At 42.5% G+C, this 18853-nt stretch overlaps 1 protein-coding gene across 1 annotated transcript in view; it reads left to right on the plus strand.

Moving 5' to 3' along the window:
* The window catches only part of Slc15a1 (solute carrier family 15 member 1), an 80068-nt gene that overhangs the window by 42495 nt on the left and 18720 nt on the right, over positions 1-18853 (plus strand). Inside the window, exons 10-23 of the mRNA XM_077795335.1 lie at positions 303-422; positions 3019-3118; positions 3339-3429; positions 6097-6180; positions 8024-8106; positions 10469-10555; positions 11047-11136; positions 12850-12894; positions 13020-13052; positions 13133-13221; positions 13711-13792; positions 15173-15292; positions 16456-16602; positions 17441-17490. Coding sequence (XP_077651461.1) covers positions 303-422; positions 3019-3118; positions 3339-3429; positions 6097-6180; positions 8024-8106; positions 10469-10555; positions 11047-11136; positions 12850-12894; positions 13020-13052; positions 13133-13221; positions 13711-13792; positions 15173-15292; positions 16456-16602; positions 17441-17490 — 1221 coding nt within the window. The remainder of the gene's footprint in view (positions 1-302; positions 423-3018; positions 3119-3338; positions 3430-6096; positions 6181-8023; positions 8107-10468; positions 10556-11046; positions 11137-12849; positions 12895-13019; positions 13053-13132; positions 13222-13710; positions 13793-15172; positions 15293-16455; positions 16603-17440; positions 17491-18853) is intronic.

Raw genomic sequence — 18853 nt, forward strand, 5'->3', positions numbered from 1 at the left:
AGACATCACCCTGCCTGGGTCACACCCTGGCTGCTAAGTTGACCCATGACATAAGGGAGCCTTGGCAAGCTCCTACCCAGCCCTGCAGAAAGAGTTCGGAGAGTGTGCCAACGCGACTTTCCCCTTCTCTTGGTCCTCTAGCCAAAACTTTGCTCTACACCTTTCTGAGAGGTGACTAGTTTTACCCAAGTTGAGAAACAGGAGTCCATGACTGGGCTGTTATAAACTTTGAAGGAAGGAGGCTGGGAAATGGACAGCCGTCATACAATTAACCAGGCTTCTCTTAACCCTTCTAAACACAGGACAATTATATCATTATCCATTGTCTACACAATTGGACAAGGAATCATCGCAGTCAGCTCAATTAATGACCTCACAGACTACAACCACGACGGGACCGTCGACACCCTCCCTGTGCATGTGTGAGTCGATGGTCGCTGCTGCCTCCCTGCCCTCCCACTGGCTGCTCGTCAGTGTCCTGATGCTTCATCTTGTTCCTCAAAGTCCCCTCGAGAGCAGGGAGGCTGCTCTCCCCTCTGGTGGTGTAGAAAAGCTGTGTTTTGGATGGAGAGCTGGGTTTGCAGTATGCCTCCATCCTAACAGTTGCTTGTTTTGACTTGGCTCTCTTGGGTCCTGACAACCCACTTGATGTGTGGTCAGTGGGCAGGGTACCTGTGTTTGCCCTTGGGTTTCCCTAGAGGGACGTGGCTCTCACAGGCCTTGGTCCTTGACACCACAGGTCTCCTCGAGACTCTGGTACCTCTCCTGTACCACATATCTGCTTATTTTTTAGTAATTCCGTTTTATAAATATTTATCCCAGCTCTCTGTTCTGGACTCTTGAGGCAAGTGGTGTGGACATTGCTCCTCTCCGGGGTTCATTCCCCTCTCTGTTGCCTGGCCTTGGAGACTAATTATGAAGATTGTCTCCTGCCCTGCGCTTCAGCTCCTTGATCTAGGAGTAAACCATCTCCAGGGCTGGGTAAATATAATTGAAACTCAAGTTCATATCCACAGTGCCCACATCTCTGACTTTAGTTGATCGTTGCTGTCCAGACCAGATAGTGGCCCTGGAGCCTCCCCTTGTGCCTGGAGGAACAGTGTTGTTGGTGAGGAGAGTGGCGATGAGCGCAGTAGGCAGCTCAGACTTCGGGGTTCTGAGCCCAGCTCTCCCACAGAGCAGGGGCATGACCTTGAGTAAACTGTCATTTTAAGAACATAGACTGGAGACAGGCTGGGTTCAGATCTGGTGGTGCCCTACTAGTTGTGTGGCGTTCAGTAGGTGTCTGGTCCTCTAGGCCTCAGTTTCCTCACTGGTATCAGTACTGACCTCAGCTAGAGCCGCATGGTTTAATCCAGGAAGAGCTCCCAGAACTGCCTAGAGATGACAGGTGCTCAAGAGATCTTAGCTGTGTGTTTTTTATTTCCTGCAGTTAGTGTTAGAACACCCCTGAAGTTCTCACAAGAGTAAAAATAGGATCTAATATTCAACAGACCAGGGTTTTGTTATCTTTAAAATGCTTTGAATGACCACTTCAAACATAAGTTATATTAAGAGGCAAACAGATTCAAAGAGGAACTTGGGTTAGTGAACTCAGGAAGAATAATTAGGGATGCATGACTTTTAAAGGATTCTTTCTCTGTGTAATATCTGCCTTCACTTTATCTATTTCTTTCTTTTTTCTTTTTCTTTTTTGTCCTAGGGGTTTAACCTAGGGATATCTCACCACTGAGCCACATTCCCAGCCCTTTTTATTTTTTATTTTGAAACAGGGTCTCAGTAATTGCTTAGGACCTCAAAAAAATTGCTGAAGTGGGCCTTGAACTTGCAATCGTCCTGCCTCAGCCTCCCAAGTGGCTGGGATCATAGGTGTGCACCACCATGCCATATCTGTTTCATGACTTTTTAAAAAGTGTTTTTAAGCCACATTAGCAACAAGAAGATATAGGATTGATGTTTGTCATGTGATTTTTGTGATACCCAAATGCAAATTTAATAAAACTACAAAGAAACTGATAAATATCATGATATTTTTTTAAATTTGGGAAACAACATGCTTAAGATAACCTGAAAAATACAAAAGTAAATTAAGATAAAATAATCTGTAATTCTACCACTTGGACATAAAAATAAACTTCTGTTTTTTGCAGTGCGAGGGATTAAACCCAAGGTGTTGTTGTGCTAGGCAAACCCTCTACCACTGAGCTACATTCCAGACTTTTTTTCTTTCTTTCTTTCTTTTTTTTTTGGTACCAGGGATTGAACTCAGAGGCACTTGACCACTGAGTCACACCCCCAACCCTATTTTGTATTGAGAGACAGGGTCTCACTGAGTTACTTAGTGCCTCATTTTTGCTGAGGCTGGCTTTGAACTCATGATCCCCCTGCCTCAGCCTCCCCAGCCACTGGGATTATAGGTGTGCGCCACTGCACTGGGCTCCCAGCCTCTTTTCATTTTTATTTTGAGATAGGGTCTTCTGCACCATCTTGCTGTTCAGACCCTGGAGCTGAACATAGCATATTTGCTAGTCTTGAGATAGGCAGGGATCTTGGCATAGTCAATCTTTTGCTCAATTTCTTTTCAGTCTTCTGTACTTTGTAAGCAAATTAAGATCATTCTATAAACTGATATTCTGCTTTGTAATGAAATCCTGTTTTCTAACATCATTTAGTGACTACTATGAGTCCATTTTTATTGCATAAGATGCAGGGCTTACACTTGTCCAGTTAACATTCTGTGTGTGCACATGCACTGAAAACTGAGCCCAGGGCCTTGTGATGCTAAGCATGCACTCTACCCCTGAGCATCCTCCCAGTCCCTGTATTAGCAATTTTCATTTACCCATTCTTTTGCTAGAAGAGATAAGGCTACAAGACTCCACACATAAGTCTTTGCTCAAATATCAATCTATTGCTTTCAGTTTTCTGGATGATAAGTTATTAGATAAAATATGAATCAGGGGACAGGCTCCCTCTTCTAAAGTCCTGCCACCTTAGCCCTAACCCTCCTCTCTCCAGGGCGCTGTCCATGATCGGCCTGGCCCTGATAGCTCTTGGTACAGGAGGAATCAAGCCCTGTGTGTCTGCATTTGGCGGTGATCAATTTGAAGAGGGCCAGGTAAGAACACATATCTCCGCAGAAAGCACGTCAATGAGTTATAACCCTCCAGGGATCAAACCCACGGGCACTCAGTCTGTTCTCCACTCCATCATTTTCAAATATGCTTGAAAGTAAGACACTGACCAAAGCTGTCAGAAGTCAAGTCAGATAACAGCTCCATCTGCTCAGATGATCCCAAGCCCAGGTCATCATGTTTCACCTCTCTTTTCTATGACAGGAAAAGCAAAGAAACAGATTTTTCTCCATCTTTTATTTGGCCATTAATGCTGGAAGTCTGCTGTCTACCATCATCACTCCCATACTCAGGGGTAAGAATACCTGAACGGGGCCCGTCTTCCCTTCACTGATTGTCGGGGGGAAAGGCGGGTAGAAAGGGGAGCCTTTTCTTGGTGTTCTGTTGTCTCTTCTCTCCTTAAAGTCTAGTGCAATTCATTCTGGGATGGACATCAAAATCCAGAGTCTGAGCTTCTTTTCTCTCAGGTTTCTCTCTTTTCCTAATCTTATTTGCCTCCTGTATTCCAGTGACCGCTGGAGAGACTAAAACCCCCAGCATAGGCATCAGTCTTTTCAATGTTCTCTTCATGTGGCGTCCTTATTCGTGGTGAGAGGTTAATCAAGAAGGTGTTTGCCGGGCTGGGGCTGGGGCTCAGTGGTAGAGCGCTTGCCTCGCACATGTGAGGCCCTGGGTTTGATCCTCAGCACCACATAAAAATGGATAAATAAAAATAAAGATATTGTGTCCATCTACAACTAAAATAAACAAATAAATATATATTTATATAGAAGGTGTTTGCTGTGGGCTCTGATCGGCATTACAGCCTTCAGGCTTTGCTCCCCAGTAAGTCAGGAAGAATGTAGCTTTGCCTTTTACTTTCCTGACATCTTGAGTATTTCCAAAAAAAAAAAAAAAAAAAACAAAAGGAACTACCCAGAGAAAGAACAAGACAGTGTCAATAACCACCAGCCCCACTCAGATCTCTGTGCTTGCTCATGGGCAATTGAAAGTTCACCAATTTCTCCCATGGAAAGGAGTATTTAGTGTTATTTAGGGCAAATTAACAAAACCATGGTGTCCATACTTGGATAAGATTAAGTTATGAAATAAAATATTTTATAGGAATTCATGTATTTCTGCCTAGAGTAGTAGTTTGAAGATGACAGGCACTTAAGCCCCATCCCCAGTTTGTTTTGTATAAGATTTAACAGCCTTCGGGCTGGGGTTGTAGACTTGCGTGTGTGAGGCGCTGGGTTTGATCCTCAGCACCATATAAAAATAAAACAATATCGGTATTGTGTCCATCTACAACTTAAAAAAGAATTAATAGCTTTCATTTTTGAGCTCTGTCCCCATACATCTCCCACTTCCGGGTTCTTCTGGAGTAGGTGCCATGCATGTTTGAATAATGGAATATGTTAAAGGATGATTTTCTGAAATAAAGTGATGATTCTCATACAAATATAAAATGAGCATGTGACAGAGATTTTGTATTACTTATTAATTCATCAGGGAATGGGAACTTCTTACAATCTGTTCAAATAAGGATTTGACTAACAGATTTTGATTCTTTATAGGGAGAAATTATTTTGCATTGCCACAAACAGGAATTATTGGCATAACCAGAACTTTTCTACTGGTTAACTTTTTTTCTCTACAAAATTGTGAAATAGTGGGACTAGGGCTGGGGCTAGGGCTGGGGCTAGGGCTGGGGCTCAGCAGTGGCACACTAGCCTGGCATGTGTGAGGCACTGGGTTCGATTCTCAGCACCGCGTATAAATAAATAAATAAAATAAATAAAGGTCTATCAACAACTAAAAACAATTTTTTAAAAAAAAGAATTGTGAAATAGCTAGGCAGAGTCAAAATCCCTACAAGATTGGATCACTGTGGAGGCCACAGCCTCCCACGGAAGGATTTCTAGTAATCTCTCTTGCTTCTTACAAAGCCTTGATAGTTTTCCTTACCAATCCTAAGATTTCAGAGCTAAAATAACCCTCAGTCAGAGGCTGGCAAACACAATGGCCCTGGGGCCAGATCCAGAAATCTGGGCAAGACCATCATTTAGGTTTGGCTCTGACTACTTTCCTCCTGCAAAGGCAGAGCTGAAGCCTGCTACAGTGGCGCACAACTGTAATCTCAGCGGCTCAGGAGGCAGAGGCAGGAGGATCACAAGTTCAAAGCCAGCACTCAGCAGTTCAGTGAAACCCTAAGCAACTCAGTGAGACCCTATCTCTAAGTAAAATACAAAATAAATAAAAACAAAAAGAAAGGATAGGGATGTAGCTCGGTAGTTAAGTGTCCCCGGGTTCAATCCCAGTACCAAATTAAAAAAAAAAAAAAAAAACTGGAGCTGAAGAGTTGTGACCAAGATCAAATGGTCCCCAAAGCCTAAGATACCTAGCTTAAGATATCACAGAAAGTAGTGTCAACCCCTGCCTGAGATCACCTGATTGTTACTTATTTGGCATACATATAGGGGCATACGATATTCACTTTCCAGAGCACATAGCTTTTATTGACTGTGTCCCTTATGTTGGAGTCATTGTACCCAGATCATATTTATCTCCCCCACTTAGAAAACCCATACAGCAAACACACATCTATTTAGGGGCTAAGCTTAGAATCTGCCTCCATCTCCTGCTCTTTCTACAATGCAGCTGGCAATGACATCAGTAAGGCAAATGGATGTCTTGAACCTTAAGTGAAAATACTATGTAACAGGGCAGGCTGGGGAGGTGGCTCAAGCCATAGCGCGCTCACCTGGCATGCTCGGGGTGCTGGGTTCGATCCTCAGCACCATATACAAATAAAATAAAGATGTGTGTCCACTGAAAACTAAAAAATTAATATTAAAAAATTCTCTCTCTCTCTCAAAAAAAAAATACTATGTAACAATAGTGAGGGGTTTTTAGAAATGGGAACTATCCATGCATTACCAATGCCATGATCAATTTTAATCTCCTACTTTCTCCCCAGTTCAACAATGTGGAATTCACAGTCAGCAAGCATGTTACCCACTGGCATTTGGGGTTCCTGCTGCTCTCATGGCCGTCTCCCTAAGTAAGTGGAAATTACTTGAGTTAACACACCAGCCTACAACCAGATCAGGCCCCGTATTCATTATTGAGACTAATATTTTTGAAGTCCATGTAATGAGTTGTAAAAAAAACAGTGTGAAGCATTGCCATTCAGTGTTCCATGTGCTCTCTCAGAGAGAAGGAAGTAGAGTTGGCCTCTTTTCAGAGTGGATGGGATCAAAAAAGGGTTTGCAGGGAAATGAACCATCTGAGTTGGACATGAAAGGTTTGATACCAATTAGGAAGAGGAAGGTGAAGGTGGTAGAATCTGCTAGATGGGCAGTTCCTGTGGCTGGAAGCTTTTCTTCCTGTCTACGTGTGCACATCCCCTGCCCTTGAAGAAATGGCAACCTGGTTCAATGGCCACTGAAATACTTCCATTCCATAATCCACCCTCCCAAAATGCTTCTCCTGGAATTCCTTCCCTCAGGAAGGAAGGTGTGTACATGTTAGATACAGTTAGATCGGCTCTTGGCATTGGCGTTTTAGGAAGCGTGAAGGTTTCCTACAAGGGGCAATCTAGCTAGGAAGATGCCAGGACAGTCAGATGCTGTCTTGGGTCTTCCTGGCACCTTCTCCTTTCTAGCAAGGGAGCTGCCGGCATTGGCGTTGCTTTCTTCCATTTCTGTTTCAGATCTTACTAGAATTGAGTAGGTTAATTTTTTTTAACCTCCTGTGCTCGTGCTGTAGCAATTTTGCTTTGTCATTAAAATTATGTGAGTTCAGAATTCCCCCCTCTTCAGTATGGCTCTTTCTTCCATGATCTTCAAATACTGCCACCTTCCCCTAAAATGCTTGTCTGTGCTCCTCCTCTCTAATTCTGGGCAGGAGAGAGCATTTTAAAGATCCTACTATACCAGATGTTGTATTGAGCACTTTGAGTAAATTCTCATTGAGTCTGTATAGGTCATTCTTAGGTAAAGTTTATCCTTGTTGTTTTTTTTTTTTAAGAGAGAGAGAGAGAATTTTTTTAAATATTATTTTTCAGTTTTCGGTGGACACAACATCTTTATTTTATTTTTATGTGGTGCTGAGGATAGAACCCAGTGCCCCGCGCATGCCAGGCAAGCACATCACTGCTTGAGCCACATCCCCAGCCCCAATATACTTGTTTTTTAATTGAAAAATTGTGAACCAACCAAATACTATATATGAGCACAATCTCTAGAATTTCTGTGCTTGAGTTAGGCTTCAGTTTATTAAGAAATTGAAATATTCCTTTGCAAAAGAAAATGTAGACACAATCTATTGGACATCTTCACCATCCATGTGTTGAGGAAGGTTGGCATTGGGCAAGAATAGAAAGAATCCATTGGTGTTTTTAATTATTGAATTATGTATTAGATAATCAAAAATTCTAGCACATGGACTGTGTTTTCAGAATCTCTTGTAGAGATGCTCTTTTCTACATTATTTTCATACTATGCCTTGGTTAAGAAAATCCATGAAAAATGGCTGTTTCCAACTTTTGTAAAACTTACTGCAGATCCTAATTATAACTGTGTTTCTGTACAGTGAATACAGGGGGAAAACTGCCACATATGATTAAGTAAAAGTTTCAACACATTAATTTCTATTTTCCTTAACATTAAAAAGAAAAATAATGAGAAGAAGAAAATCTCACTTGCCATTATGGCCAGAAAATTAGAGCTCTGTTCATTGTCTTTGAGAGCAATGCATTCACCTTGCACATATTTTCTCCCTTTAAACAGCCAGGGCCTGGCTCAGGTAGCTATACTGGATGTCTACAGTCTGCCCCAGGTTCTGTGAGGTTGATAGATGGTACTAAGCCTTGGTGTTTGTTCTTATTTTTTTCCCCTGTCCAGTTGTATTTGTCATCGGCAGTAGAATGTACAAGAAGTTCCAGCCACAGGGCAACATCATGGGTAAAGTGGTCAAATGCATTGGTGTGAGTATTTCAGTACCTCTCCATGACATTTTAATCACCCCCAAACCTTCTACATCCTTTACGTTAAAATTCAATTAAACTTTGACTTTCTCTAAACATATTTTAAGTGTCCCTATTTTGATAAGTTTTAATTTAAATCATAAACTTTTTATGAAACTCACCAAATGGAAAAGCACACAAACAGAACTCAAAAAGGGAGGAATGGAAATGGCTTTTAAAATAAAGTTGTCAAAGAAAAACCAATAAAATGACTCTTCATCAAATTGGCAGACAATACCTTCTGTTTTTTCGGGAGCAGTAAAACAAAGTTGGGGCTCAGTTTTGCAATGTGTATCAAGAGTGCTCAGGTGCTAAGGGTCTGTGATGCTACTTTCAGGAAATAAGGCTAAGAAAATAAAATTTTAAATGGATGCAGATTCATATACAAAGGATATCATTGTAATATTATATACAACAAATTGCTGAAAAGAGGAAAAGGGTGCTCACCTGACAGTGTATCTTTGACATCTTATGTAGTCATCACAAGTCTTGTTTTCAAAGAATATTTAATGATGGGAATATGCAGAATTTGGTTTCTTCCATATGCATCTACATGAGATATATACATTCAGGTACATTCATATGCAGGAAATAAATGTTAAGAATAGGAATCTTTTTTTTAAATGTTTATTTTTTAGTTTTAGGTGGACACAATCTTTACTTTATTTTTATGTGGTGCTGAGAATTGAACCCAGTGCCTCATGCATGTTAGGCGAGCATGCTACCACTTGAGCCACATCCCCAGTCCTGGGAAAAGGAATCTACACAATAGAACCCTCCTTTTTTAGTGAACATATATTTTGTATAACTGGGGGGAAATGTGTCACTTATTATTTTTTAAATATGTGGATTATCTTTTGAATGAAAAGGTGGCCTTAAGATAACTTGAAATCATGCTCTTCCTTTTTGCCTGGCCTTATTGCATTAGATTATGTGGTCTATTTTGCCGTGTGCCCCCTCCTTGCCAAAAAAAAAAAAAAAACACAAAACAATGCCTCAGGGGCAGCTTTCCCATTTCCTTTAGCATTTGATCTATTCCCACCAAAAAGGTTTTTCCAGGCAAAGAGGAAAGTAACTGTCAGCTTGGTTTAAACCTCCAAAGAACAACTTTGAACTGCTTAGAGTCGTGAGAACTGTACTGCCCTGTGTCCTAAAATCAGCCCACAGGTCTGGATTGTTGCATTTGGTCACACACCTGTCCCTGGCCGCGACACACCCCCCTCCCTGCTGTGTCTTGTAGATGCACTTTGCTTTCCCTCAAGAGCTCTCTTGAGAAACACTGGTGAGGAATCTCAGTGGCTTCTCATTTCATGATGGGTCAGCATGTTTTTATGATCTGTTACCCTCTATAAATATGAGACATGTTTGACAATAACTTTTTTATCTTCCTAGTACAGGGAATTGAACCCAGGACTTTGCACTATATCACTTGTGAGGCAACCACTGTACCGCTGAACCACATCCCAACCCTACTTTATTTTCTTACATATGTATTTCTGTGTAGTGGGTTCTTACTCAAATTTGAAAACAAGGCTCAATTCAGTTATCAGGAAGCTTTTAAGTATGTTTGGAACAACCTAGTATGTAAATCTAATTTTTCAAACATAAAATTAATGAAATCTAAATATAGGTGACATATTTCTGATAAAAAAGATTTAGCAACCAAATTGAGATATGCCATAGGTAGAAAATACTCCCCTAATTTTGAAGACTTAGTATGAAAAAAGAATTTAAAATTCTCATTAATTTTTAATATATTGTATATTAAAATCATACTTGGGGATTATTGAGTTAAATAAAATATATTTTAAACAAATTTTGCCTGTTTGACTTTGACTTGTTGCTTTGGCTACTAGGAAACTTAAGTTGCAAATGAGTCTTGCATTGTATTCCTACTGAACAGGCCTCTATAGAGGATCTGGAGAGAAGCCCTGACAGTCCTTCTGCTGACCCCAACTCAACATCTTAATCACAAAGAGTCTAGACACAGCCAGGTGCAATGGGCATGCCTATAATTCCAGCAGGCCCTAAGCAACCTTTGACCCTGTCTCAAAATAAAAAATAAAAAGGGCTGTGGATGATGTGGCTCAGTGGTAAAGCACCCCTGGGTTCAATCTCCAGGGCAAAAAAAAATAAAAAAAAAAAAAGTCTAGAAACAAATGCATCAGTTGTGTCTTCAACGTGCTCATTATGCTGCTATATACAATTTTATATTTTGATTTTCTCACATATTTTTCCCTTAAAGGGGGGAGATTAATTGATCTGTATTCCTCTGATGAAGTAGTTGGTTCTGTTCTGAAATTTGATTTTTTTCTTCCTTTAGTTTTCTATCAAAAACAGGTTTCGGCACCGAAGTAAGGAATTTCCCAAGAGAGAGCACTGGCTGGACTGGGCTAAGGAGAAATATGATGTAAGTAACCACCTTGCTACAGCCCCTCCAGAGAGGGGGTGTTGAGAAGCACAGTTCAGAGCATGAAGCCTCCTGACCTTGTTAGCGCATCAAGTAAGAGTAGGCATGAGCGCTACTTTGTAAAAATTAACAATTTGGTAAACGATGGATATAATTTGTCTGAAGCAGTATTGGCTTTCCGTTTGATGTAGTCTGCCAGTAGTTATAGGTGATTGTGATCCTGTACCCTACCTCTGAATATAGAAGTTAAGTGGTGGTGATGGCAGTGGTGGGATTTACATTGAGTGGATTTACATGTAGCAAGTTGGAGTTTTCCTCCTAAACAGATATTTTCTCATATTTTCAATAGCTTAGAAATTTCCCGAAACTTGTGTTAGTGTTTTTTGGAACAATAATCACCTCCCCACTCATCTCTAGATGCAAATATCTCAACACTGAAACCAAGCTGTGCCTGAACACTCTGAGTGACACTGATCTGTCCCTCCCTACAGGAGCGGCTTATCTCTCAAATTAAGATGGTTACGAGGGTGATGTTCCTGTATATTCCGCTCCCGATGTTCTGGGCCCTGTTTGATCAGCAGGTAATGCTTCCAATTATCTTTGTTTAGCAAACATACTTTGGGCACTACCATGTACTGAGTCATACTTAGTATTTGGTTCCTAAAAACGTTCTCTTCCAATTTCTTTTTTGTATCATTTTATTTAGTTGTTAGATCACATTGAGTTTATTTGTTTAAAAAAATTCTGGAAGCTTCTGTCCACATTTCTCTTGCAAAACAATGAAGAAAATGAGGTGTAGTCAAGTAAAGTAGCCTTGGGGAAGATTTCATCAGAGCAGCCAGCACTCTGGCCAATCAAAACTGAGGGTTAAGAAAGTTTGCTTTCCTGCTAATTGTGTTGGTGCACACCGGTGATCCCAGCAACTCAGGAAGCTGAGGCAGGAGGGTCACAAGTTCAAGGCCAGCCTGGGCAACTCAATGGAGACTCTGTCTCAAAATTTAAAAAGTTTTTAAAAAAGACTAGAGATACAGTTCGGTTGTAGAGCATCCTTAGGTTAATCCCCAGTACCATGGGGAAAGAAAGAGAGGGGGGAAAAAGAGCTTATTTTCCTACTGATGCAGCTTGCAAAAAGAGGCAGGGCCTTTGACAGGATCCATGGCACATTTAAACTGAGAGATGACTGATATCTTCCACTTTAAAATGTAACACTTGAACTAGAAGTTCCACCAGTGATGTGAAATGACCACACCAGAGTCATCCCCCAGAGCAGGGACCCAGACCAGATGGGTGGCTTGTTGCTCTGCTCTTGGTCCCACAGCTGTGGGACATACACGGGAACCTGGCACAGTAATGTCAGCCCAGTGCATGGGGCTCAGCGGCCAAAGCAATAAAATGTTGTTTCTTTTAGAAACTGAAGTTTAAAAACAAAATTGCGAATATATGTTTTCATTGTACAGCAAGCATCACTGTAAGGGTAAATCATCCCTTGGAAAAAAAATTGAACATGCACATTAATCTCCTTATTTGTAAATATGAGGTTTAGACCCCCTCCCCATAGAGGGTAGAGAAGCAGCCTCACAGCTGGATAGGAGCCTCCTGGAATCAGACTTCAGTAGCTGGGAGTCTCAGTAAAAACTTGTAGCCCTCTGAACAGGTCACAAGAGCCCACCTCGAGGCAGTGTGATCAAATTAGAGACTGTCTATAAAGTACTCCGTGGCTGATGTGTTAAGAGCTCAAACAGACAAGTTTCCCAGCTTTCCATGATTCCCTGCTGGTGGAATTGAGATTCATATTGAAACATTTGCATGTTCAGTCTTAAAACAGTCATAGAATAGGTGGATTATAACTCAGCTGCCCAAATTTATACCCACCACTGTCTTGCTGTGGGTCTACTTCCAGACTGTCAAAACTGGCTTTTAACAATCCCAGCATTGTTAATGCTGATGCCAGAGAGTGGGGACTGGCCCAGCGCACAAAGCTGCTCTCCCTGCCGTGGGCCGCGCTCTCCAGCCCAGTGCTGTACGCTGGCATCTGCTGCAGGTGGCTTCACCTCAGGGTGGGGCTTGCTGCGTCCTCACGAGGAGCTGGAGCTCTGTGTGTGGGGTCCCTTGTTAACAGACGTGCTCTTGCTTCCTTGTACCTAGCGTTATAGTGGAGCTTGGAGGCAGGCTTGATGTTTCAAACAACTTTAAACGTTTCAGACCTCATTCCTGATTTAGGAAAGATCCACCATGACTAGTAAAATGTGCAAAGCCACCTTCCCGGTTGATGCGGTGACTGTGTTTGTGTTTAGGGCTCCCGGTGGACACTGCAAGCAACCACCATGAACGGGAGAATCGTAAGTCTGGGCCGGTGTGGTGGTTCACCTTCCCTGCTCGCTGCTCTTCTGCCTTAGTCCCTTTGTCCTCTTCATCCTTCCCTTTCATGACATTTTTTAATGTGACCCTTCACACCTCTCTTTAGGGAATTATTGAAATTCAGCCGGATCAGATGCAGGTAAGCAGAAAACATGTTGCTTTCAGAGATCCAGGTGGCCCTCAAGCCTGTGTCAACATCTTTCCTTGCTTCCTCTGCAGACTGTGAATGCCATCTTGATTGTCATCATGGTCCCCATCGTAGATGCTGTGGTGTACCCTCTGATTGCAAAATGTGGCTTCAATTTCACGTAGGTGCCTGGTTGGTTTGGGATGGTTGAGACACCTTCCAGGGGCTGCACCCTCTTTGCCCCCTAGCGCATTAGGAGGATGTCCCTCCAACCAGCCACCTCAGTGGCGGGGTTTTAAAGGAAATGAATAAATCAGATATTTGTATGCTGATATTTCTGAAAATATCTTTTAAAACAAAATTGTATTGATGGCAGCCTGAAAAGGCCTCTAATTAAGGTTCTCCTTTGTATGTAGATGACAAAATGTTCACTGTGATTCCGAGTACCACCTGAACTGTAGTTTCTAGAAATTAAATGTAAAAATGTGAATGAAGAGCTGCATTTCATGGGCCCTCTGTAGTCTCAGTAGGAATAAGGGGAGAGACACTTTCCAGCGCATGGGCCTCTATAAGGAAGCCATTCTTGTTGGAGGAGCGTTCCCCCCGGGGCCTCTCCTTAGTGCATCTGTGTGGAACTGGCTGAGGCTCACTTTCTTCTTGTCCCAATCAGCTCCTTGAAGAAGATGACAGTTGGGATGTTCCTGGCTTCCATGGCCTTTGTGGTGGCTGCGATTGTGCAGGTGGAAATCGATGTGAGTTTCCCTTGAGTCTCCAGCGTCCTTTGCTGCTGGGCTCAGGCAGCGCACTCAGATCTTCTCCTTCTGGGTCTAGAAGATTAGGGGAGACCAGGATCTCCCCCTGTGTGGAGGTCTAAGCCCTGGAGCTGCAGATGGTGAGAGGCAAGGGGCAGAACAGTCGCTGTCAGTCCGTAAACACTGTGGACTCACCCCTGCAAGGGTGCAGCTGGGAAGGGGGTCGATGGGTGGGCTTCGTTAGAAGGGATCAGACGTTGGTTCTAGAAGTGGGGGGCATGTGGTGCCAGAACAAGAGGTGAGAGGGCTTCGCTCTCTATCTCTGTGTCTTTACTTTGATTCTCTCTCCCCACCTTTCTCTTTAAATTTCTTTTTTTTTTTAATTTAATTGTGGTAAATATACATAACATGAAATACATCATCTGATCCATTTTTAAGGGGCATTAAGTACATCCACACTATTAGCACCATCCCTGCCATTTGCTTCCAGAACTTCATCTTCCCAGATGAACCTCTGTACTCATTAACAGCAGCTCTCCTGGCAACCACGTCCCACTTCCTGTCTCCAGGCACCTCCTCTAAGTGGGATCTCGGAGCATTTGTCCTTTGTGGATGGGCTTATTTTACTTAGCATAATGTCCTCCAGGTTTATCCAGGTTGTAACAGGATTTCCTTCCTTTTAAAGCTAAATGATAGTCCACCGTGTGGGTGCTGCACATTTGCTTTATCTGTTCATCTATCCATGGACGCCTGGGTGCCTCCACCCCTTGGCTCTTGTGAACGATGCTGCTGTGAGCATGCGTGTACTCCTGCTCTCGTGCCCATAGCTAGCTTGGTGGAAGATGAAGCGAGGCCTGATGTGGACATGCATCGCCCCAGTGGCGCTGCATTTAACAGACAGCAGAGCAGAAAAAAGACCAGAAATCATGAGCACAGGCGTGGAGGCACAAGGACAGAAAGCATTTGTGAGAAGACAGCCAAAGTACCAACCATGTCCAGGCCATGGATGGAGCTTCCAGAGCTGTAAGAGAGGACACGGGAGTCAGAGAGAGCAGACCCCAGGTGCCCTGATGGAGACATGTTCCTTAAGGCTGCAGTTACTCTGACCCCCTCCAATAGTAGGCTTCATAACTTGGCATCTGCTGACCTAGAGGTGGCTAAATGAGGCCAGTTACTTCCAAATTCTCCTTTTCTCTGGTTGCCAGGAGGCCAGTGAATGATCAGTTTGGGTAGTGGGGTGGGGGCATGTATCTGCCAGTGCAGCTTTCAAGGGCTGAAGGGATGTCGATGATCCTCAGTGACCCAGAAGGGGGATGTGGATGATCTTCAGTGATCCCTGAAGAAAGACCTCACTCTCTATCGCTTTTTCCCCCCCCTCAGAAAACTCTTCCAGTCTTCCCCCAAGGAAACGAAGTCCAAATTAAAGTCTTGAATATAGGAAATGATAACATGAATATATCTTTTCCTGGAGAGATGGTGACACTTGGCCAAATGTCTCAAGTAAGTGGAGGCAAATGTCACTTTCTTTTTTCGTCTTCTGGCCTGAGTTATAATAGGATTTGGAGAAGGTGTTTCTCTTGGTCCTTGAGTACTACCCGAGACCAGCCCAGGAGGGAAATGTCCAAATCTCTTGATGTCGTGTACCCTAGACCAGCAGGCCTCCAGCTTTGTGGAAGTGCAGATGCCCGGGAGCTCTTGAGAACGCACTTCTAAGTCAGCACATCTGCAATGCTGGGTGCCCACAAGCTCTTGGGTCCTGCTTCTGTTGCTACAAAAAAGCAGGGAAGGTCCACATTCTAAAGGGGTGACTTTCCCCTAGGGAACATTTGGCAACCTCTACGGATACTTTTGGTCATTGTGACTAGGAACATGCTCTTGGCATCTCATATGTAGGAGTCAGTGATGTTGACAGATGGTCCTCCATGACAAAGAATTATCTCACTCAAAGGTCGGCAGTGCCAAGGTCAGAAAACCCTGCTCTTGACAGCATTGTTCTGGTTTTCAATCTTAAATCCAGACTGCAATCACATGGAGAGCTTTGAAAATTTTGATACCTGGGTCCTAACCCCAAGATTACATGAGCTGCTCTAATTCCTCATCAGTCATGGTTGGATCCATTACCTTAGCCCCTGCCAAACTAGTAACCTTGAAGGTTAAGAGTCTGAGTCCAGATGCTTGGGATAGCCAGGATTGAGTCCCACCAGGGCTCTTGCTTCTCCCCTGATGCCATTGTTTGCGCAATGGTAGAAATCATTTCCACAGCTCTTATTTTTATAATACAGTAAGTAAGAGGCTGGGGTTGTGGCTCAGCAGTAGAGCGCTCACCTGGCACATGCAAGGCCCTGGGTTCAATTCTCAGCACCACATAAAAATAAATAAAATAAAGGTATTGTGTCCAACTACAACTAAAATAAATATTAAAAAAATAAGTAAAATGCTTGATGAAAAGTAGAATCTTGTGGAATACTAAAAAACTTCATGACAGTTCATGAAGTTATTGGGAGGCTAAGAGGAATAAACTTCAGTTCTCCACAAGGCATTTTCGATATGTGTGAACATGAACTTGGAAACTTGTATGTCAAATAACATACTATCGCAAAAGTCAAATGCACGTTGCATAACAGGACCCTGGTATTGACTCTGACTCCTCTCTCTACCCTCAGACCAAGGAATATATGCCTTTTGATGTAAACAAGCTGACAAGCATCAACATTTCTTCCACCGGGTCACCAGTCTCAACAGTAACTCAGGACTTTGAGAAGGGCCATCGCTACACCCTTCTAGTGCGGTCACCTAGTCAGTACCAAGTGGTGAGTCCTTGACACTGATGCTGTTAGCGACTGTGATACTGGCCACACAGCTTGCTATTGGTGTGACTTCGTTTGAACTCAGATAATCCTCAGATTCTACCCTTTTCAAGAACACAAGTCAGTTGACTTCCTGTAACAGTTTGGTGGGTAGGAAGGGCTAATATTAATTAATTTTCTAAAAAAGAACTGGGCATGGTATGATGTGTGTGTGTGCACATGTGTGTGCACATGTGTGTGCGCTGTGTATGCACATTTGTGTGTGTCACACATAGTACATAGGGGTGTTCTCAGGGTCTTTTTGAGACAAAGTTTTAAATATATCTTTAATTTCATTTTTTTTAAAAAAATTGCATCAAATTAGAGCATTCTCTAGAAAAACAGAGTATTTCAGATACAAGCAATAAAATCCATACAAAATATCTGATAAGAACATGGAGACACACACATGATACCATTGAGCACATAAAGGAGGGATGCGCTAAACTCAAGAGGGAGACTCGGGCCCTCTGTCCAGGGGTGTAAGTGAGCCTCATTGAAACTGCGACCTGCAGCCGATTCCCTTGGTCACTGGCTTAGTGAGGGAGCTGTTGAGTGGCTTGTCCTAAATCCTTGGGAGTCGTGTTCTTTGGTACCATGGGCAGGCGAGGATCAGGACTCCTAAAGGTACAGGTCAGCCTAGAAGAAGAGCAGGGCTGAAGGGAGGCCCCCCGGTGCTCAGGATGCCTTAACTCCCGGGATGAGGGCCGTGTCCTTCTCCTCGGGGCTGAAATGTTCACGTGAACTGATTCTGAAGGTTGAGATATGGGAAGTGTTTTTCTATTTTTTTTCTCTCTCTCAGGTAAAGGATGGGCTTAACAAGAAGCCAGAAAAAGGAGAAAATGGAATCAGGTATGAGTCTTTCTTTCTTTCTTCTCTTCTTTTTTTTTTTAAATAACTTTAATTTTTAAAATAAAAGTTACCATGTACATTATAGGAACTAGAAAAACACAAGCAAAGAGCAAAGCTATCCAGGCACCAGCAGCTTGGTTGGATAGTCCCTCCAGGCCATGCACGTGGAAAAGCCTGACACACAGCATCACATTTGGTGTGATTGGGATTGTAGTGTGTATCGTGCTTTTGCCCACGTCATGAATATTCACCAATTCAAATCCCAAAGCTACATGAGTATCTTTGATAACCAAGAATACACTACATCCACTCAATTTGATAGAAAAAAATTATAATCCTGCTTTCTTGGGGACTGGTATGAGTTTTTCTCTAAAACTTTGAGTTCTGGCAGCTTCTGATGGAAGTAATGTGTACCCAGCTGCGACAGGATAGAAAGAGAGAGGATGGGATTTCTTCCAAGAATGTAAGACTAGTTCAATATTCAGTTTTAAAAATCAATCAACACGGCAACCACCTCAATGTTTATAGCAGTTCAACTCACAATAGCTAAGCTATGGAACCAACCTAGTGTCCTTTGGCAGATGAATGGATAAAGAAAATGTGGTATATATACACAATGGAATCTTACTCAGCCATAAAAAAGAATGGCTTTATGAATTTTGGCAGTAAATGGATGGATCTGGAGACTATCGTGCTAAGCAAAATAAGCCAATCCCCCAAAATTAATGGCCAATGTTCTCTCTGATTTGAGGGTGCTAAAACACAATAAGAGGGGAAGGAAGAATAGAAGTTCAGTGAATTAGACAAAGGGGAATGAAGGGAAGTGAGGGGGAATGAAAATAGGAAAGACAGTAGAATGAATCAGACATAATTTCCTATGTTCACAAATGACCACACCACCAGTGAAACTCCATATCATGTACAACCACAAGAATGGGATCCTAGCCAGGCACAAGGACACACGCCTGTAATCCCAGGGACTCCAGAGGCTGAGGCAGGAGGATCGTGAGTTCAAATCCAGCCTCAGCAACTCAGCAAGGCACTAAGCAACTCAGTGAGACCCTGTCTCTAAATAAAATACAAAATAAGGCTGAGGATGTGACTCAGTTGAGTGTCCCTGAGTTCAACCCCCAATAGCCCCCCCCAAAATAGAATGGGGTACTAATTTGAATGAGTTATACTCTGTGTACATATATACTATGTTGAAATACACTCTACTGTCATATATCTAAAAAGAACAAGTTTTAAAAATCAATCAACATAATCTATCCCCTAAAGAGGAAAATCCATACCTTCTTATTAATTAATGCAGAAAAACCATTTGATAAAATTCACAATCCATTCATGATTTTAAAAAATTCAG

Source organism: Urocitellus parryii, chromosome 2, assembly GCF_045843805.1.
Source record: "Urocitellus parryii isolate mUroPar1 chromosome 2, mUroPar1.hap1, whole genome shotgun sequence".
Classification (NCBI taxonomy): Eukaryota; Metazoa; Chordata; class Mammalia; order Rodentia; family Sciuridae; genus Urocitellus; species Urocitellus parryii.